At 37.8% G+C, this 23,267-nt stretch overlaps 1 protein-coding gene across 5 annotated transcripts in view; it reads left to right on the top strand.

Annotated features, from left to right (window-relative positions):
• Window positions 1-23,267, top strand: part of Spag16 (sperm associated antigen 16) — an 809,062-nt gene that overhangs the window by 635,861 nt on the left and 149,934 nt on the right. The window contains exon 17 of one of the 5 annotated variants that reach the window (XM_040753384.1): window positions 5,973-6,050. The exons of the other annotated variants lie outside the window; for them this stretch is intronic. Coding sequence (XP_040609318.1) covers window positions 5,973-6,013 — 41 coding nt within the window. The 3' untranslated portion in view covers window positions 6,014-6,050. Of the gene's footprint in view, window positions 1-5,972; window positions 6,051-23,267 lie in introns of those variants that run through there. 5 annotated transcript variants of the gene reach the window in all.

Raw genomic sequence — 23,267 nt, 5'->3', positions numbered from 1 at the left:
TTGCATTGTATATACTTGAAAGATTTCATATTATATAGACCAGAACTCAGAAACATGAAAGCTCAGGCTTTATTCAACACCTCCATTACAGAAGCCGAAGTTGAAATATTGAAAGGACCAGATTTCCTGTCCCATGCCTATCACTCTTTCATTTGCATCTTTGCTTCTTGGATATCTTTCTCAAGGAGCTAAATCTCTGGCTTGACCATATGAGACTGATTCACTAAGGTCAGCTCTGGTCCTGAATGCTAATTTTAGGAATTCTTCCTATCCTAAACTTCCATTTTTCAAATGTGAAAATCTCTGTTAATGCAATTAATCTCACACTTCATAAACAACACATCTATCTATCCTTGTACCTCATCCTTTGCTTATATCAGAGTCATCAATTAATTTCATAGTTCAAATATGGGGTTTCTCTCCTCTCTGCATTCTTCATTTATAGCAAGGCGTGAAGTCTGTGTGTGATTTATGAGGAAACTCGGTAACATTTTATACTTAGAAACATCTCTAGGCCAGGAAAGAGCTAAAACTTTCACACAAAAGTCAGGCTTTTTTTTCTTTTCTCTTTTAGCCATATGAATGCTCACTTTCAGAACTAAGAAACTAGTCAATCCGTGTAATTATCTTGCTTCCCTTATGTTTGCATAGGATTATCTGCAAGCTCTCAAGCTTCTGGCTGAGGCATTCTGCTTGTTAGATTAGCATCAGAAAGCAGAATTTGCATCTGGTCACCAAGCCTTTAGTCATCAAATCAGCAAATGGAACTAATGTGGGATAATAATGGGAGAGCTGGCTTTTGAGGAGGGAGGGCCAAACTGGATTTTTATAAAGCTCCCAGTTCATATTTTCTAAACTCCCCCATGCCATTAAATACTGAATGAATCTTATCTTTTATGTCAGGTGGAGTTATCATCTCCTCTTCCAAGATAGTAATGATGTCTCATGATACAATCATTTTGTGGAGACACTTTGACCACCATTTCAAATGCTAGTCATGTAAACAATGCCCTTTCCACCTGTGGATAAAAGACCTATATTCTACCTGGCATTTTGTTCATCTTACAATGTGGGCTTGGATTTGAATAATATTTTTTTTCACCACATTGCAATGTGATCCTAGGAGACTATCAGAAAAGGAGTAAATGCTAAACATAGTTTCTCTGTATTGAATACATAAACACCTTTTTTTTGCATTTTTCTCCATATTTTGATAGTGATTGGAAATACTTCAGGGGAAAGAGAGGCTTTAGAGAGGCTTCTTTTGGAAAAATCAGCATAATTATACAGCTAACTCCTTTACATGTAAATTAATTTATGGAACTACTTAACGTGGATATATGTTCTTCTATTTCTACCAAAAGAGGAGGTAATCTGGGTTATATTTTACATAATCCAATCTACCAACAAGTTTATTTAAAGTTGGTAAATGCTTCTTAGAATTTCCATGTGTCAGAATCTCGTGGTTGGAAGTACTAGAGTGATTAAAGATATGCGCTGAAGGGACTGATGTACAAAAAGACATGTACCCAGAGCTAGCCTTCACTTCTCTATTCTGCATTACTTCTAACTCCTGTGACCTCTTTCCTCTTTGTTGTTCTACCTTAACTCATCCACACAGACAAATACAGTTCAATATCAATCACTTTTACCAGTTAGTTAAATACCAATCACCAAAGAAGTTGAGTGTTTCCTTTGGGATTTTCAGTCTCCTTAATAAAAGAATTTAGGAATGAACTAGGAAAGAAGTTGGACAGGTTTGTTTGTTTGTTTGTTTGTTTGTTTGTGTGAGTTTCAAAGAGAAACAAAGTCAACAAGCTATCAATCCTGGAAGCAGAGACAGATACCCACAGCTAAACACTGAACTGAACTCCTGGAACCCAGTGACAGAAAAGGAGAAATGATGAGCAAAGGAGTTAAGACTGGGCTGGTTTAACCCACAGAAACAGTTGACCTGAACAAGGGGAAGCTCTTGGTCTCCAGATTGATAACTGGGTTGAAAGCATAGGATTGACTCAGACCCCCTGAATGTGGGTGTCAGTGAGGAGGCCTAGGTAATCTATGGGGCCTAGGGTAGTATTTCTCCTTGGCCTACTAATAGACTTTGAGAGCCCATCCTACAATAAGGGATGCTTTCTCAGCCTGTACTCTTGTGGTAGGGCCTAGGCCCTGACCTGGATGAAATGACAGACTCTGGAGATCCACCATGGAGGGCCTCACCCTCTCTGGGATTCAGAGTGGAGATTGGGTGGGGGCCTGGGGGCCTGGTGGGGAGGGCCGGAGAGGAGGGGAGGGAGAGAGAACTGGGATTGACATGTGAAAAAGCTTGTTTCTAGCTTAAATAAAAATAAATAAATAAAAATTGGAAAGAGGAAAGAGAAAAAAATAAATAAATGAATAAAAACTAAAAAGAAATGCTAAAATATTAGTAGTTTTTGAGGTAGTTACATTTTTTAAATCTAAATTACTATTATAAATCATGAAATACTTTCTCCAAATTTGTTTTGCTACATCATTTTTTAATAAAGAGGCTTTTATGTGAAAAAAAAAGATTTGCGACTCATGCCTTAGGATTTTAAATGTCATATGAAAAGGTATAGACAGCAAGGCTTTGATGAGTCCAATTAAGGCAAGCTACTTTTACCTTGTCTGGCCTCAGATATAAACTAGATATTGCTATGAAGTCTAAAGATTAGGAGAGTACAGACTATCATCTCCTTACTAAAGAACGACTCTGACTAAGACTGCCAATCATCTGACCAGGAGACTGCCCTATAGGAAACCAGAATCACCTGAAGATTTGCTAAGGCTAAATTGGGGTGTAAAGGGATTTAAAGTGGACCTTCAAGCTTTGAGGGAGTTACTGGGGACACCCACATAGATAAATCTCAGCAGGATCTGAATACATGTCAACTGTAAACAAGGAGCAATAAAATTAATGCAAAATATTAAGTAGATGAGGTCCAAACATTAATAGTACCATTACTAAGATTATAATAGCTATAACAAATTTTTACCTTGCTAATCCAGTCTGGACCAGAATTTGGTTCACGCTGTCACACATGGCTTCCAGGCACGGCTGCCAGTTTAGCAGAAGTGAGAAGAAACCAGAGCACCCTTCAGGCATTCCTGGCCTTGAGCCAGGACAGAACCAAGGACATATTTGGCTTCTGTCTCATCACATGCATGGAAATGCTGCTTTTAGGGTCCCATCCTAAGAAATTTTTGACTAATTTCTTTTGTTCTCATTCCATTTATACTACATTGTTCTGGTATTTTCTCCAAGCCTTTCCTTTTCCTCTGGCTCAAGTAGATCATTTCTCTTCTCCTTCGAGTACTCCTCTGAAACTTATAAGAAAAGAGAGATACAAATTCTGATGTTCACAAGCTTCCAGAGTATGTTGTTGGCTTTGAAACTTAACCAGCAAAGATCATTTGAAGGAAACTGATTTTCTTCCGTTTAAATACTTCTATTTCAATTGTTGCCCACATGTACACCTGAAAAAAATTGAAAAATAATATAGACTTTTTAAACAAAGTTGATAGCTAAGATTGCTATTTATTTATTGGTTTTTGGTTTTTGAGAGAGGGTTTCTCTTTACAATAGCCCTAGCTGTCCTGGAACTAGCTCTGTAGACCAGGCTGGCTTTGAACTCATAGAGAACTTCCTGCCTCTACCTCCTGAGTGCTTGGATTAAAGGTATGCACCACCACCTCCCAGTTTCTTTGGTAAATTTAAATGGTCCTAAAGGTGTCGTCCCCATAGTGTTCTATAGTATACATTATAATCAACCAAATGTTTGTATTGCCACCACATTTGTATGGTGAAGCCTTGTAAGTTAAGTTTTTAGAATAGTAATAAAACACATGAACTAACAAATCTTTATTGCTTATTTGTCTGTGTGTTCTTTTTTATTTTTTATTTTACATATCAACCCATTTCCCCTCTCTCTCCTCCCACCTTGTACCTCCCCCACTTCCCACCCTGCATCCACTCCTAAGAGGGGGTAATGTCTTCCTTGAAGAGTCATTAAAGTCTGTCATATTAGATGACTCAGAGCTTAAGAGCAGTGGCTGCTCTTCCATAGGTCTGAGTTTAATTCCCAGCAACCACATGGTGGTTTACAACCATCTATAATGAGATCTAGTGCCCTCTTCTGGGTTGTAGTATAGGCATATATGCAGGTAGAACACTGTATCCATAATAAAATAAATAAATGTAAAAAAAATAGAAGAAACAAATCTTAAAAGAGAAGTTTATTTTAGCAGTGGTTTCAAAGGTTTTGGACCATGGTCTCTTTATCCTGTTACTATGGGCACATAGCAGCAAGTTGTAAAATTTTGGGAAAATAGAAATAATGTGTTTATAACCAGATATAATGATATTCGATGCTATATATGGAAAACAATATATTTATTTACCAGAGAGAGAGAGAGAGAGAGAGAGAGAGAGAGAGAGAGAGAGAGAGAGAGAGAGAGAGAGAGAGTTGCACAAACCAAGAGTTAGAAGCGTGCTGGCTTCCAGGAGAAAAAGGGAGGTCCTTTTCCTTTCACTTCCTTTTATCTCTACCTGTGCTAATTTACTTGTCCCCGCCTTATTGGGCAGATAGCTTTGTGGGGTTCACTCCTACATGTGTTCATCTCATGATGACGATGAAGCAAGAGACTAACATGAGGAGCCTCGTGTCCCAATGTCCCCTCCATTGGCACGCCACTCATGCGCTGACTTCTTCCAATGATTCTCCTTCTTAAAGGTTCCTTCTGAAAATTCCAACATTTCCCTCTTTTACCAACATTATATATCTTTGGAGGGTAATATTTAAGGTCCAAACTATAGCAAAGTTTTAACACTATGTGTGATAGTTTTGAAAAGTGGGGTCTTTGAGTTATAATTAGATTTATAAATGATAATTAAGATGGAACCCTGTAACATGAAAAATAAAAGATCCAGAGATAGATATTGGGGTTCAGGCTTCAAACTGAAGATCAGAAAAGCAAAACAGCCAGCCACTGTCTTTTACCTCTAGCTCAGGCTGAAAGGACTGAAGCACGAGCTCTTCACCAAGCCTCAGACAGCTGCTTCTCCTTAGTGTGGTTGGAGAGAATCCAGAGACTATCTCAGAATGCCGCCCTATCTTCAGTGTGACTGGAGAGTCCTGTCTTAAATACCTCTCATGAGTCCTGGGATTAAAGGCATATGAACCCAAATGTTGAGATCATCTTTGTGTGAGCTGTTTCTCTTTGGGACCGGATATATTTCTTGTAGCCCAGTGTGACCTTGAACTAATAGTGATCCCTCTACCTCTTCCTCCCATGTGGTGGGATTAAAGGTGTGTACCACCACCACTTGGCTTCTGTAGCTTGTTGCTGGCTTTGATTTCTGAATCAGGCAAGGTTTAATAAATCATAAATAATGTTTCACCACAGAACCCAATGACTGAATTCGTTCTGTATGTAAGGAAGATGAGATTTCACTTCCCTGTGTTTTCCTGGTGAGGGAACACAGCAAGAAAGTATCTGTAACCAGAAGAGGATCTTTCTCCCACCCACAATGCCACCTTGATCTTCAAATGTTAGCTGCTGCCTACAAAGTACTTCTTATATCACATTGTGTTATCACACATGAGCTGAATAACACAATCAGAAATGCTAAAAGTACAAGACTGCAGATAAATATTCAATTTATCATAAATAATAAAAGGCTTACTCTGATAAGCAAAATGATGAGCCAAATAAGACTCAACATCTCTCAGAAAAAATTATAACTTAAGTAAAAATTCAAATAAAATTCTTTATTTACAAGATGGTGATTCGTCTTAAATTCTAGAAGGAATTATCATGATAGAATATACAGATAATTGACCTTATAATCAGAAGGCTGGAACTTTGCTTTAGTTTGTTCAGGCAATATGTTACAACCACCCTCACTATCTCATTCAAGATTATGGCTTCCCCTTATAATTCTCTTCCAGTGGGAACCATGCATTCTCAAGATACCCCGTTGGTTAATTAAAGGGAGTCAAGTAACAATAAACAGCAAACTTGTTGAGTGTATAGGTAAGTGTTTATTGTAGAAATTACTTACAAGAGAAAACTGACAACCAAGGTGACTCAGCAGCTTTCGCCACAGAACCAGAAGCACGCCTCTCTCCTGCAAGGTCTTTTATTACCACCTCTATACACGCCTCTTTGGGTGTGGCTAGTGGCATAGGTCACTGTTCTTTCACTACCACATCCTTATGTGCCTCTAGTCACACCCAAAGTGGGTGTGGTTACCAGCACAGTCCTAAAGTATCTTCCTACAGAGTCATATATCCTGTTTAACAGAGAAAAAAAAATGGTCTTAAGGAAAACTAAAGTGAAAATCAAAAAGCTATGGTGCTGTAAGCGAATTTCAGAAAAGTAGCCATGCAAATTCCCATATAAGTATGTATCATATGAAATTCTCAGTGATCACGTGGTATGTTTGAAGCAATCAGAAGACCATTGCTCAAAGTGCCTTTAATGTACATGTTCCCTAAGTTTCAGTTCTTCCTTCCTCCTTTTTCAAGATTCCATAGACAGCAGAGAGTGTCATTATATTTTCATGCATGGTTATCACTGTATTTTGTGTGTGGAAGTTTATGATACTTTGAACAATAATAAGAAGTTGACAAGGAACTAAACAAGTCTGCCTTTGTAGTCACAATGTTCCTGACGGTAAATGGTTAACAAAATATGAAGCAAGAGATGGAAATGACTGATACAATACAGGACAATGTTGGGATTTTCTCCTCATTGTATTTTCATTAATAGTGGTTTATCCTAATGCTTTAATATTGTTTGTATGAATAATGTTGAGTTTGCTGCTGAGAAGTTTTACATTGCTAATAAACCAGTCTAGTTTCCATTTCTCAAGAAGAAATGGAGATTTGTGCCTTATGCTAAAGGCTGCACCTACCATCTCCAGAAACAAAATTCGAAGAGAAACTAGCATTTTGTTTACCTAATTTATTTAGCCACATTTAGGTCCATTTTGGTAATATTTCTGCCAAAAGCTGTGCTCCTTTTCTCTCTGTGAAATACTACAGTTTGCTTTGTTTATTGCACTTAGTAGTATTGTGTAATCCTTTACTTCCCCCTTTTCAGTTTGTTTTTGCTCATCTAAAGAGATGGTGGTGATATTTTATAGCACCCTGCATGGTTTTGTTTTCCTTAATGTCTTTCATACACTATTTCTTCTTGTTAACAGTGAGCCATTGGGAAAGCAAAATATTCTGTTTGCCAGATTGTGCCAATATATGATAGCTGCTCTGTTACCCTGATGCACTTTTGAAAATAAGTAATGAAAGTTCTGTAGCCTCAGTGCTACAGCGTATTTCCCTAGAAAAGGAGCTCATGACCTTGCAGTGAGGCTGTAACTCCATGACTAGAGCAGAGGAGAGAGATCCTGGGAGAAACTTCTGTGAGGTGAGAGGACCTGATCAAGGAAGGGGCCAAAGCTATTCATGAAGTCCACTCTGCTGAAGTCCAGCATAAGCCAGTATCCAGGGAGCTCTACAGAGGAGTCATACTATTGAGTTGTCCATCCTAGGTGAAGGTGTAAAGGGAAACCTTTTCCTTGAGAGAAGCCTTCCTGCCAGCCTGGTTCTAGAGCCGCATCAGTCCCAAATAAACACACAGGAGGCTATATTAATTATGAAGCTGTTGGCCTTGCTTGTTTCTTACTGGCTAGCTCTGACTTAAGTAATTATCCCACAATTGTTAATCTAAGTATGTCTCTTACCAGAGAAGTTTCCGGGCTTCCTACCCCATGGCGTTACATCTTGACTCCTGTGTTTCTCTTTCCCAGAGTCCTCCTGGACTCCTAGTCCCACCTATCTTTGTTCCCTATTGGCCAACAGTGCTTTATTGACAAATACACAGGACTTCCCCCATCGTGAAGGAACCAAACTCTTTGTCTGTGAATCACTCATTTCCAAAAAAAAAAAATGGTTTTTAATAAAAGATAATGGAAGAAGGAGGAGAAGGAGGAGAGAGAAAAGAAAGACAGAAAGAATGGAAGGGAAGGAGGGAGGAAGGAAGGCAAAAGAAAAAAAAGACAAGAACCCATAACCCAGTAGCAAATACCAACCTACCATCTTAGCACTTGGAGAATTGCTCCTCTACTGGCCAGAGAAAAGCACCAGCAAAGTGCCACCACAACACTCAGATGTTTTTGTGAAATTAAAGTGTTGATTGTTTTTTAGTAAAATTCAATCTTAAGTAAAATCCAGACACATACATGAACACATTAACACACATACACACACACAGAGAGAGAGAGAGAGAGAGAGAGAGAGAGAGAATAAGAACAATTCAGTGGTCACACTTAGCTACTAAGGCCAAGGTTTTAGGCAAAATGCAGTTTAAAAGAGAAAGAAAAGTCTACCCACAGTAATATGTCTCTGTGATCTATGTAATTTCCCTGTTTTGTAGCCTTGGGTATTTTCCCAACTCCTCTGAATCACACACATCACTCCTGCAAGCTCAGTCATAATACCTGCATGTAGACTGGAGGGAGAATGTGTACAAAGATCATTAAGTGGAGTCCTTTCCTTTGTTTAGCACAAATTATTGTTCTCCATTTCATGCCATCAGACACTTGCTTTGAAAACAAAATTAGACTAGGTGAGAAACAGTGGCAGTGTAGGCAGAAATATCATCGGTGGGGGAGGGGATGCTCATCACCTCTGTACAAAGTAACAACTTTTTTTTTTTTTTTTTGGTTTTTATGAGACAGGGTTTCTCTGTATAGTTTTGGAGGCTGTTGGTCCAGCCCGGCCTAAAACTCACAGAGATCCGCCTGCCTCTGCCTCCCGAGTGCTGGGATTAAAGGCGTGTGCCACCACCGCCCGGCCCAAAGTAACAATTTTTTACAACTTTTTATTTTTTATTGCTGAAAACATGTCTTTCTATATGATCCAGATTACCTTCACGTTTGTGAGCCTCCTGCAATCCTCTCCAAAGTCTTGGAATTATATGCATGTGCTGTAACACCCAGTAAAGTTTTACTTTACATGATAAAAATTCTCAGATATTAAAATATTAATGCAGTGCAGTATTGCATCAGAAAAATTAGTTGGCATCCATAGAGATTTATGTAGAGAGTTTCTCTTTATATAATATGAAACTATTATAGTCAGCAACTTTGAACAAGCAATAGATTATTATAAAAGGTCATGGCATGCTTCAAAGGCAAGGAGTGGTACAAGACAGATCATCTGAAGTATGGAGCCTGCCCTAAAGGGGTTTGCTTTCTGAATGGTCACCACTACATGGAGTATCTGAATGTTCACTTTGAGCTTATTTAGCGATTGAGGAGATGCCTTAGATGCCCCAAATCCACTACAGGCAAATTCATGTATTTCATAGTAATCACAAAGTGTGTGCATCAATCCGCATACATTAAGTCACATTCTGCACCCCTCACACCCACTAGAGACACTATACTTTTACTCTACAAATTGTTCTTGTAAGCTTTGAATATTTGATATCTGAAAGTGTAAGAAAAATTTGAAGGAGCAAAATGAGATAGAAGGTAACCATAGAAACATGCTCATTGTCAAACTGACATCCGATAGCCCAGAGCAATAATTCTTCACACGTGTGCATATTCTAGGAGTCCAAGGCACATTTATGCACAATTACACTTCAGATCTTTATAATATGCTAGGGAAATTTTTAGACAAATAGTCTCTTTTCACTTGTGAAAAAATGACCCCATGCATTCGACTTTTAAAAAGTCACAAAGTGAGTAAATGGGAGAAAAAATGGTTGTCTAGGGTTGTGTGGTTGTCATGTTTCTAGATGTCAAAGAAATTATTTGTGCTAGGGTTTTTTATTTTAACACTGAAGATCTTGCATTGGAATCCTTTTAGAAAAAGGATAAATGCCCATTACTTGGCCTGGAATACAAAACCATATTTTTTAGTTAATGCAGAGTATTTTCATGGAGTAATCATTGTATTGCAATGAATAAAAAATTATAGTCTAACACAATAGACAGACACATCTAAAGAACAAATAGCAATATTATAAAAGATGTTTATGTGAAAGGAAATAAGTGGAGGACAGAGAGAAATATCCCCAAACTCCCAAGGATGAGCTCTTGGGAAAAGGAGATTTAACATTGGACCTAATACATGAGAATTATTCAGGAGACCAAGAAACAAGGTGGACAAGCTGGCACTAGAAAAGAGGCCAGAGATGGAGGCAGGTTGAAGTGGACATATTAGAGCAAACTTTTAGAGGAAAAACTGAAATCCGATGGTTATGGATCATGTAGAGAGTGAGACATGAAGAAAGTAATTAGACACAGGTATACCTGGGATTGTTCTGTGCCAGGGTGCTGTGTCTTCCCAACCCTGAAGGAATGTAGGAGGCAGCTTCTAGAGAGAAATCAGCAGTTCTTGCTGACATCTGGTCACTTCATTATTGTGGAACTAAATGAATTTTTAAAAAGAAAAGTGGCTATGCGTTTTCAGGTTCTGAAGGGGAATTTCAAGTGAGAGTCACAAACTCAAATTCTCCAGTTTCATAGTTTTATTTGAAATCAAGCAAATAATTTTATCCTGGATGGATAGAGGAGAGAGGAGGAGACAGGGAGAGGTGTGGGAGGGAGAAAGAATTGACAAAAATGCCATGAAATGAGCTCCTGGAATGTCATTACCTACATTTCTTTCTATCATTTTGTATTACTTCTCTATAATAGTCATAAAATAGTGCAAAAAATATTGGGCCAGAATAGCATTTATAAATAATGAAAATTTGGTCTCTAAAAGAATGACTTTTCTCTATGCATGAACAAAGAAAGTGGAGGTATAGAATGGAGGAAGAAAGCATCTCAGTGGTAGAAAACAACACACTATGGAGTTCCTTTCCTTTGTGTTCTGAACCTCTCTCTCATTGTGGAGCCCTGATAGTTTGAGATCTTTAGCATGAGAACTGAAGCATGCATTGACTTGAAATCTTAATGCTGCTTTGATTCTACCGCACCCAATCTATCATTATGATGGTTTAGATATCAATTAACACCCAGGATAAAAAGGGAAGTCGTGCTCTTTTTCATGACTATGCCAAGATGAAGATGAGTATCTCCTTTGTGCTGTTAGCTGCCAGAGACTCACTGGGGTTGGTGAAGAACACAAGCTTTGTACTTCTCATGAGAAGCCACGGCCACAGGAATAGCTGCTGATGCTCCAAGCAGTGATAGAGTTGTATGGAGGGAGTGTCCCCATGAACCAAATATCTGGACCCGTAGAAGAGCGCGCCTTCTCTTGAGTAAGGGGTATTCTTGCTATTATCCAAGGAAAAATGGAAGCATAACAAGATGCATAAGTCTGGTCCAGGATGTAACATGGATGACAATCAGAGTGTTCTTAACTTAGTTGTTGTAAATACAGGAGAGGAAGCTAATTCTAGATTGACAGACACTACTGTGCCTCAGGAATGAGGACCCCAAAGAGCTAGCAGAATCCAAAAGCTTTTAAATTTCTTTAAATAAGATGATGTCCACCGGTTTGTTATCAAAAAGCCCGTAACAAAAAATGTCAGAAGCCTTGGGCCAAAGTTCTAAAGATCCACCATCTTGTTACTTCAAGTGTCCTGCATTTATTGCTCTGAAGAAACAATGTGCTAAGAAAAACAAGGAGGAGGCCGCATAACACAATAAACTTTTGACCAAGAGAATGAAAAAAGCAAAAGAAAAATGCTAGAAACAGATTTCCAAGAGATGTCAGCTGTCCTCTCTGAGAGCTTCTGCTTCTGAGGTAGAGTCCAGTCAACATGGAGCTTTTAAGAGTAGCCAACCCTGAGATGAGACCCTGAGAAACAAAATAAAATAAAGTCACTCTAAGATATTAGGCGCTGTGTATCCCTAGATGATGGTATGATAGTTAAGGAAAGGCATAACAGGGATATCTGTCATTCCAGTTATAATGTAAAAGTTAGTTCCAGAATAGTCTCCATCTTCCAGCTGAAAATCATCCTACAAACCACACACACACACACACACACACACACACACACAAAATAGATGCTCAGAATCTTTACATAAAATCCTTACAACAGAAAGGTGAAAAGACAAAACCAGTCTCTATGCCTACTACAGCTGTAAGTGTTGAATAAAAACAAGTGTATCATATTCAAAACAGGCAGCCTTTTCTAAATTAATTCGATTTAACAGTCAACTATCAAAACAAAAGCTCCAGTTTCAGCTTGGGCTACCATATTGAAGAAGTGAGTCAAAGATGGTCAAATGCAGCAAGTTACAGAGTACAGCTTAATCCATCAAAACCACAGGGCCTGTAATTTTCTTGTTTTTATCTTCGATTGAAAAATGACTCAGGCTATGTTCTTATGCAGATAAGTGATGTGAAATCTCAGCTGAGAGAAAAACCACTCAGTGCAGACTCTCTATGATAATGTATGAATCCTACAGACATAATTAATAACAGTTAGGTGCTTCAATGGCCCTGGGATTCACAGTTAAACAGGCACACCTGTCAGCGTGATGCTTTGGAACATCACTTAGAGGATGTTACAGCAATTAACCTAACTAAAGTCCACTCAGGTTCTGGGCACAGATGAGTGTTATAAATATAATGTAAGCTGGATATTTATTTACAGTGTTATCCTGACACAACATATTTTAAGTTAAGCATTATTCAGTCATAACTTTGAAATCAGTGAATAAATCTGAGCCTGCAGTTTTCACAGACAAAATAAATGGGGGAAACTCCTTGCTGGATTTATATTCATAGTTTGTAATTAATACAATTTTAAAGAGCTTTTGAACCTGTTTTGAAATCATAGTTAATATAATTTAATTTTAAATAAAACATCATTTCCTTGAACTGCAAATTTCCACAATGAATAACCCTAAATTTCTTGCAAATGAAAATGATTTTGGTACCACTTATGAAATTGTTTCATGGATTTCATGCAACTTCATTTACTTTTCTCAGATGTCTATCTTATTAGTGATCTGTTATTTTTACAATAATAGTTGTTAGCATAAATTATGACAACTGTATGGAATGATATCACTGTCTGTCACAGTCACCCTGGGAGATTATATATATATAGCCTGGCCAGCAATTCCAGAGACTCACTTTTCCTTCTTACCTGGCATTGTCTGTGTCACTCTTCTTGAGTTTTATTTGCATCATGGCTTACAGGAATCAAATTCAGTTCCTCTTTCTTGCAAGGTAAGCACTTTTACCTACCGCTGGTCATAGGTGACTTCTTGAAGCCTTTCAGCTTATTACTTCCTGTATTATTACACAGTATTTTACCTCTCCTTAAAGCATCCCCTTGTTTCACCTCCCTGTGGACATCCTACCTTAAGAAGTTTCCCTCCCAGGTGGAAGATTTTAATGCAGGGAAAACTGCTGCACATAGTTGATGTGTGTTCTGTTTGATTATGTACTTAATGGAAAGACATGCTTATTTCTGATTCTGAAATTTGTGTTTCCTTACCTTAGCAACACATCCTACTTTTTCACCAGTGCTATGATCAAGCTATGTGTTTCCCTGATGATGCTTTTCAGTAGCAGCTTCAAAGTGATAACTTCATTGTGATTAAGGATCCTGTGTGTCTCGTGCCTAGAAATTCTTTATATACATTACACATGCTCTGAGAAATGGCTGGCTGTGCAGAATCTTTTTCAAATTATTTCAGTCAAATTATTTTGTGCTGTGAAGTTATCAAAATAATGATTACAATACAGTTGAATAGTAGTTAAAAGCACTCGTTTTTGTGCTATAGTGCCTACATCTGAATTGTAATTCCCATTCACTAGCTGGACTGGTATGTATTTGATCATGAGAAAAACATAGCCTTTTTGTGCTTCAATTTCTTATATAAAATTGAGACTGTAATAGTGCTTTCCTTGAGAAATAAGACACATTATTATAGCATCACCTATAACATAGTAATGTTCAATAAATTAGCATTTTTATTTTCAAAGATACTGAATGAAGTTTTCTATTTTTCTCTCTTACCATAATTTATCCTTATGCTGTGTTTTTTTCATTTTTTCAAAGTTCTCAGATTCTAAATTTTGAATACCACTGACTGAAAAGATCCTTTTCTAACTAGAGTCTAGATTCAAAACAGATTGTAAAGTCTTCTTCATCCCTCCATATGACACCCTGTGCCCACTATAGTAGGTGACATGGCTGCTATTGCATCTCTCCATGCTCAGTACCCTGAGGACACACATGGATTTTTAAATGGGACCAATAGACAGTCTCCAGCTAATTGTACTGAAACCTGTTAAAACAGCCTGAGACATTGCCCTTCATTCCTGCCCCCCCGTACCCCTTATCCAGAGCCATAGCAGAAGCATGAGTCTCATTTATTTGAAACTGTGAAAGTGTTATTAACCAGAAGTTGTTTCATTCTCTGAGAAAACTCTTCTAATAAAAGCATATCCACTTAGGAAATCCATAGGGAGGTACTCTGGGCTCCTGTCCCTTGCCGACAACTTCGGGAAAGAGTTACAGACTATCAAGAGGATGTGTATTTGCAACTGACCTTGTGTTCTTACCACAATTGAGGTTCTTCCAAGTAGAGGATTCATGTATTGTTGTCAGTATAGCCAGTGGTCTCAATTGGGAAGTTACTGATGCTGATGCCTGCAGGGATAATGTGTTGATCTGGGTGCTAAACAGTAGCACTTCTGCCTTTGTCCAACCCAGTTAAAGGTATGTGAGCTGCAGGCTTCCTCAAATACCAGCATTACAGATTGATTAACCTGACACCTAGGGCCCCTATGTACTTATGTAAAATTTGTTTTAGAGATAGGAATAATACCAAGAAACATCCTTAAACTCAGTATGGCAGCTAACCTTTACCAGGTTTACCCTTGCACTTCCTTGTTTGTCAAGAAAACTGGAGAATTTAATGTTTGCAACAAATCCCAGATGGTGATCACATTTACCATCTGGAATCAATACTCCCTCCCACAGTTTTCTCAAACTGCTGGAGGAGCTTGAATCACCCGTATTGCACAAGTGAACTTCAAGACAGAGTTAGAGGATAGTGGTAAGAGGAGGGAAAGGATTTCATGTACCAGCTGTATTATGGAGAGAAAGCGTTTAAAAAGTATCCACTAGGCTGGTAAGAGAGCATGTTCTTCTTGCAGAGGACCCGAGTACAGTTCTGAGCATTCACTGCCTATAACCCCAGTGCCAGAGCATCTGACTGACACCTTCTTTTGGTCTCCAGAGGTCCTTTATCTCTCTGTCTTTCTCTCTCTCTCTTCCCCTACCCTCTTATATACATACCGAAATAGAATATTTCAAAAGAAAATATTTACAAAAGAACCTGATTTGAGGTTCTCATTATAATTTAAGTATTTGGTAACAATATTTGATCTACATAATATAGTACCACTATTTTAACACACTCTAAAAAATTGTTTTTAGCATCTACTTAGAGCGTGTCATAGGAACGTACTTAATAGAGATGAATAGATTTATATGACTCCAAAAGTACTCCTTGTAAGCAGTGCAAATAACTGGAAAAAGGAAGGACCATTTACTAAATGGTTTGAAAACAGAAATTGCCTTCCTGTAGCTGCAAAGGTTTTGGTGGGAGTAGTCATGAATTATTCCTATTTATACTACTCAATAGCCAATAGAATGACATATATTAAAGACCTTAATGTTGCCAACTCATTCTTGAGATATTTAGAAAAAACAGGAAGAAATTGCCTTGATGTTTTTGTTATAACATTAAAAATATTTTCTCACAATCTGACACTAGGAAATTGTACAGAGATCCACAAGGATGTTCCCAACTAGGAACCTAAGCAATAGTGGAGAGGCTATTTTAAATGCCCTTCCCCTATAATGAGAATGCTGACTACCCTAAATGCCATCCTAGAACCTTCATCCATTAAGTGATGGAAGCAGAAGCAGAGATCCACAGCTAAGCACTGAGCCCAACTCCTGGAATCCAGTTTCAGAAAGTGAAGAGTGACCAACAAAAGGGTCAAGACACTTCTGGGAAAACCCGAAGAAACAGCTGACCTGAGAAAGTGGGAACTCATGGACCCAAGTCTGACAGCTGGGGAACCAACATAGGACCAAACCAGGCCCCCTTAATGTGGGTGCCAGCTAGGAGGATTGGGCAGTCTATGAGGCCTCTGGCAGTGGAACCAGGATGTTTCCCTAGTGCAGGGATGGACTTCAAGGGCCCATTTCCTATGGAGAGATATACTCTTTTAGCCTAGATACACAGGGGAGGGCCTAGGCCCTGTCCCAAATGACTTGACAAATTTTGATAATCCCTCATGGAAGGTCTCATCATCTGTGGGGAGTGGATGGGGATAAGATGAGGGTGTTGATAGGGGAAAAATATTTTCTCACTTAAAGTAATTGCATTTAAAACTATTAAAAATAAAAATAAACACTGTTTGAGGAGAAAAGTATTTGTTACTCATACAAGAAAAGATAAGAGTCCTCAAAATATAAAAAGCAAATTCTGTGAAAATAATTATTGAAGCACACTAGTTAATAAGAAAATTTCAAAATAAAACTTTTTGTAAAAGAGCTTGACAGACAACTAAGGAATGCTAACCACATGAACAGTCGTCTTCCCCAGAAAAGAGCGCACTGATTGGTTATTAATATCAAATGGTCAGCTCTGAAGACAGGCATGCAAGTAAACATTCTATATACTTAGCAGATTACATTTAGGAATACACACACACACACACACACACACACCAACAATTAATGAATTTGGAAGAGAATAAAGAGGGATATATGGAAGGGATTGAACACAGAAAAGGAAAGGGGGAAATGAATGAATTATATTACAGTTTCAAAACTAAAAAATATTTTAAATGGAATTTGAACAGAATTGCCTTACTTGAGTGGACAAAGTGACTTCCAGAATATCTGTGTCACTCAATAAAATTTACAGTTATTGGTCAGGAGCCCAGAAGTCTCCAAAACACCACAGGCTATTCCCATTGCCCTTAATTTTCCATCATAACTACATGGTTAAGCCTCTATTGCTAAAAGAACCACACATTTTGGCTTCAGGATACAGAGAGATCTAAAAAATAAATCTGAAATCAACAGAGAACCTTCTGCCTGCTACCTGGCTTTTATCATTCTAGAAGGTGCTGTAGATGCTTTTGAAGGAGACAGGGTATCAATGGACTTACTCAGTACTGGACCTTGCATAAGGCGAGGTGTGCCCACTGTGCAATTGTGGCACAAATGTTTGTGGTAATTATGTTCTGATTAGGGTATTTCAGCCTTGGTTCTACAATCCTGGCCAACCCATTTCTGGGAAGAACATAGTCCCTACAGTAGGAACTGCTGTTATAATTTCCTAAGTAATCTTGTTGTCAAATCACCTTAGAAATATATTTATGCTCATTGACCCAGACTGCTCTCAGTCTTGCTCAGAGATACATCTTATTGTGGTGGGCACAGTCAACACCCAGACTCATAATTATTTGAAGTTGAGGATAAGAAACTGAATTACTCAGCCTTAAATTGGACAATCTTTCTCACCCTCCCCCAATCCTTCACTTCCATCAAATCTCAGAGTATATCACCAAAGAGAATGCAGAAAAATGTGTAGGACCTGGAGGCTAGGGAGAAGTACAGGTAAATGCTGTCTTCTGGACATGATGTGGCTATCACACTCTTAAACCCACAGCAGCTGTTGTTATCTGCTTAAGAGCTGCAAAGGTTAAAACCAACCAAAATTCGGAAATATGAGAAAGCTCCTCTCCAGGCTCCATCAGGTACTGTTTTTCTATTGATAATTGAAAGATGCTGGGAAAGGTGTAATTATTTACATTTTAGCATTTTCCCACTGATAGGGAACACGTGCTCCAGTAGATGGCTTCACATCAATGCACATATGGGCAGTACTAAGTGGACTCAGTGAGTTGGGAGGGGAATATGTTAAGGGATATATGGCTGGAGTTGAAGGAGCGAAATTAGGTGAATATGAACATATTTTATTATGTATATATTCTCAATAAATTATAATTTTGAAAGTGAATAATTTAAATCTATGAGAGGTCTTATAGGTCAATAAGAAAAAATGCAATAGGAAAATAAACAAACGGATCAAAGAGAGGATCAATGTTGAGCACTATAGATGGAAAACTTCATCTTCGGTATTAAAAAGCAATTTGCAATAAATAAAAACAGACTGTTAAATAATAGTTTATTCCTACAGAGAAGGGAGTATTTATTCTCTATGTAGGAGGTATTGTTTTAAGATAATATTCCTTAGATACATTAGATCCTATTTAGAGACATGTATAACTTTCACACATCAATTGTTTGCTTTGAGAAGTGATAAAGTTTAATCCAAGGTTATATGTAATAATGAGGTATCTGAAAACTATGTGATTTAGAATTTGTGAATATGTCAACCATGTATATATAAATATAACATATAAAAATACAGTATGACTGTTTGCAACTATACTTACATAGAATACCTAATCACATAGGATAGACAATATAATATATTTAGGAGATGAGCCAAGGCAATAGGCTTTTGTCCCATCAGTCTTGAAGCTGATAATAACTGCATGAGTGAGAGTGCATTTTATTTTTATTCTTATGCATAGTCCACTATTCTTAGATTTAGCATGGTGTAATTAAAATCATTCAAATAATTGTTTTTATCAAGGAGACAAAAATAAAATTATATTGAGTTTATTAAACCTTGACTATAATGTGAAAAAAAATGACTCATAGACTGATACTGGGATTCGAGCTTCAAGCTGAGTATTAGAAAATCAAAGCAGTTGGCCACTAGCTCTTACCTCTAGCTCAGGCTGAAAGGGCTTCACCAAGTCTCAGATTGTAACCTTTCCTAAGTGTGTTTGGAGAATAGATGCCTCCTATTGACCTTGCATCAGTCTTATATACTTCCCTAATGTTGGGATTAAAGTTGTGAGCTATAATTCTCTTTTAGACTTATTCACTGTTGTGTAGATCTGGGTGGCCTTGAACTCAGAGATTCATCTGTCTCTTAATCCTGAGTCCTAGGTTAAGGTGTATACTACCACCTCCTAGCTTGTGGCTTCTGAGATTAAAGGTGTGTGCCTGACTTTTATAGCTTGTGGCCGACTTTGCTTTTTGAATCCTCAGTCAAGCTTTAAAAAAATCATAAATAATATATCACTATACTTTACCATTTGACAAGATAGTAGAATGACGAGGGTGTCATTAAAGCAAAAGACCTTGGGCTAAGGTTGCAGAGAGCTTGTCTAAAGACTAAAAGACCTGAGCATTAAAATAAATAATTAAGCGAATCTGAGACTCATCCTAATTTATGAGTCAATTACATTTGTCTGTTAGTTTGTATGATTTGTTTCTTATGTTTTAAACTTGGCTATCAAATGATTCATAAGTGACCAGGCCAGCATCTGCCTACATGTGAGTGCAACTGATATTGGGGATATTCCATAGGGTGTTATTTTAAGATCAAATGAAAGGGTGTAAATGAATGATAAAGGAAGGGTACAGGACTGATTGTTTTATGCATGTATTCAGTGAGATGACATGTCAGAGTCTTTGCTAGCTAGTTTTGAAAAAGATTGCCTATGTGACCATTTGTTAAAAGTACCCAGTTCCCTCTACTAAATCTTCACTCTCTTCTTCAAATGACATAATCCACTTCCCTTACTGTAGAGCAAGAATACAACCATTACCATAGTCACCTACCAAATCACATTCTAACTATGACCCAAGGAACAGCTAGGATTTGACCAGTCACCCATGACCAGGGATATTTCTGAGCATGCTCACAAAGCTGTAACACAAGCCTGCTCTATCTAGACAACATCACTGTTATTCCCTCTATCATTCTGCACTTGGGTGAAATGGAACTCATCCTTCGAGTCCTCTATTCAACCACTTGTTTTCCTTTATGGTATATCCTATAGATCCTACTTCAGGACTCAACTTAGCACTCTGGTACCCTAAGTGGCCTTCTTTTCCATTCAGGTTTAGCTGAAATCCCCTGTCAAAGGAGGCAAACATTAAAAATATATAAACTGCATCGTATGTGCAATTCCTTAACTCAGACTTCTCAGTAAAATCACATTATGCTTAGGCCTGTGTTTTCTGTGCCCTAGCATGCCTCTACATGCTTCACAACTTGATCTTCTCTCCAAATCATCCACCATTCCCATCTGTCTCTGATTTGGACATTTTTATTGTACCTTGAATGTGGCAACATTCCTTGCCTTTACATTTACCCTGTCCTTTGCCTAGATTGCTCATCACCCAGACCTAGACATTATTCTTTCTTTATTTAGTTCAAGTCTTAAATGTCACCTCTTCAGAATAGTCTCTGTGATAACTTGACAAAAAACAAATTCTTCATTCTAAACCACCTTCAGCATCGGTGCCTGGTCTCTGCCTTTGGGTTCACATCGGTTAGCAGTAGTTGATATGTCAATTGAATGCTCATTGTTTGACTATTGTAAAATGGAAGATTCTCCTGACAGGTGACTTCTCTGTCTTATTTATTGGATAGGTCAGTGTGTCTTTACATAACTGAGAACTATGATGCATGCATTAAATTAAATCTGCACTGTATGAATAATAATGCTGGAGGGCATAATGAATCTCCAACAGAGTTGATCTCGTACTTCTTTTTCATCCTTTGGTCAGGGGATCAAAAAAGAAAGACCTGTCTGTTTGCTTTAGTTTGTATGTATTTTCTGTCACTTAGATTAGAAAGATCCACGAATAATAGCCAATTGAGGGTTAAATTTCAGAACATAAATGGTTGCAAAGGAAGAACAATTCAACCCACATATCTGTATCTAGATCATGGCGATGGAGAGTCAAAGGTAGTAGGTACTTTTAACCTACTGGGTTAACCTTTGATTGCAAGATGAGCCACCATTATAATCAGTGTAATCAAAGACTTCCCCTCTTTGCCCTCTCCATTCTTTGTGTGACTATATATTCCCTTCATTTGCTGTCTGAACAACAACATAGCAGAGGCTATGCCACAACCTCAATGACATTTCCTTTACCCTTCTAAATTTACAGACCATTTCATAGTTGTAAAAGATACTTTTATCTTAAATAATAGATCTTACCCATCTGTATCTTTTATATATTAGTCAAAAAATACATGTACCATATTCTGTATCAAAATGTGGTCTTATTTCCTACAATGAGTTTGTGTTATTCAGACTTTCATATGCAGCTGACACTTGTTCCTCATTTCCAAGCCAAGATTATGACTTCACAAGCTCCATAAATTTAGCAAACTTATATATTCCTTGTAGCAATATATGGTAGCTTGAAAAGTCAAGAATCTGTGCTAAGGTCAAAGGCAGGTACCAGATGACAGCACTCTTTCCCAAGCTTCTTGTCTTCATTAGTGTTCTATGTCTGTGAAGAAACACGATGACCATGACAACTGTTATAAAAGAAAGCTTTTAATTGGAGATTGCTTACAGTATCAGAGGTTTAGTCCATTCTCATCCTGGAGAGGAGCATGGTTGCACTCAGGTAGACATGGTGCTGGAGAAGTAGCTGAGAATTCTACAACTGGGTCTGCAGGCAGCAGAAAGAGAAACCAAGCCACCGGGCCTGGCTTGGGAACTTGAAATATCAAAGCTCACCCTCAGTGACATATTTCCTCCAACAAGTTCATACCTCCTAATCCTTTCAAAAAGAGCTACTCCCTGGTGACCAAGAATTCAAATGTATGAGCCTATGGGGACCATTCTTATTCAAGTCATCATACTTGGTAACAAGCTTCTCAATTGTGGCAATATGGCTGACATTTTGGATATCAATGCACAGGTCATATGTATAGTATAAGGCTTAATAGAATTTCTGGCATCTACCAACTAGATAACAGCAGCAACATCAACACAAAGCTAAAAATATTTTCACATTTTGAGAAACATCCCCTGAAATGTATATGATTCTGTTGAGAGACATGTGCCTACAAAAAGGAAAGGCTGTCCTCAAGATGAGACACTCTCTGATCAATATTATTATATTACCCTCCACTGTTTCCCCATACTTGGTTCTTTCTACCTTTGCGTATCCCTTCAGAAAGGTGCAGATCTTATGATCACATCCTTACCCCTAGTACATCATTATCTTCCAGGTCTTAAAAGAAGTCGTCTTTGGCATGTGCATTCATCATATCTGAGTCTATATCTGTCTGTCTGTCTATCTATCTATCTATCTATCTATCTATCTATCATCTATCTCTATCTATCTATCTACCTATCTATCATCTATCTCTATCTATCCATCAATCTATTATATCTATAAAAAGATTTATTAGAGTGGCTTATGGACTGTGTTCTGGATAGTTCAACAAAGATTATCTCCTAATAGAAAGAAAAATAATCTTGTAGTTTTTCAGTCCTTGAGGTTGCGTGTTTAAGCAGGTCTTTTTTGGTCCACGTTGAATTTTTTAGATCTTTCCCTACCTTGGATCCTAAGAAAACTTCACACCTGTTCTATAATTAAAGTTATAGACATGAGAAAGTTTTAAAACTGCAAAAAAATTTAGGCTAGTTTATTGCAAATTCAGACCTTGGTGTATGAAATCCTAGAGGTAAGAATTGGAATGCAAGTCTTCAGGCAATAAAATTAGCTCAGTTTCCATTTAAATTGAAAGAATAATGAAGGAAGGTTTGAGAGTCAGCTAATCTTATTTCATGGAAAGCAGAAGCAATTGAAGTTGACACAAAAGACCAAAACAGTAAAACACTGAAGGCTCTTGATCTTGATTTTGACATGATAAACCTCTTCAGGCTTTTAGGTTCACTGCAGACAGGAAGAAGTTGAAGATCAGAGTGAGGTGGGGAGGAGGAGGGGGTCTTCCCAGTCTCAAGCAGTGCTGTGTTCACAAGGAGAACAGAATCCTGTTTACAGGACTGCTGTTAGGACAGCCACTGTAGGAATGAGTCTCAGTTGGGTCAAAGATCATGAGCAATCTTTCAATGTATGAAAATTTTGATATATGGAAAATGGGAAACAACAGCATGCTATAGTAAATAAAATGTAATTTTGAAGGTACTTGGATTTCATCATTCAAAATCGTCAAACAAGTCCCCCAATTCTTGAACACAACTTCTAGGACACAGAAAGTCTTTGAAATAAAAATTTACTTCTTACATTTGTGGGAAAGACTAGTATTTTCTTACTTTCTTAACTACGGTAAAAGAATTCTAAACTGATTAATTAATGTTAACATACAGTCA

This window comes from Mesocricetus auratus, unplaced genomic scaffold (genome assembly GCF_017639785.1).
Source record: "Mesocricetus auratus isolate SY011 unplaced genomic scaffold, BCM_Maur_2.0 Super-Scaffold_100010, whole genome shotgun sequence".
NCBI classification, from domain to species: Eukaryota; Metazoa; Chordata; class Mammalia; order Rodentia; family Cricetidae; genus Mesocricetus; species Mesocricetus auratus.
The sequence above is the reverse complement of the archived record's forward strand: the minus strand, read 5'-3'. Positions and strand labels throughout refer to the sequence as shown.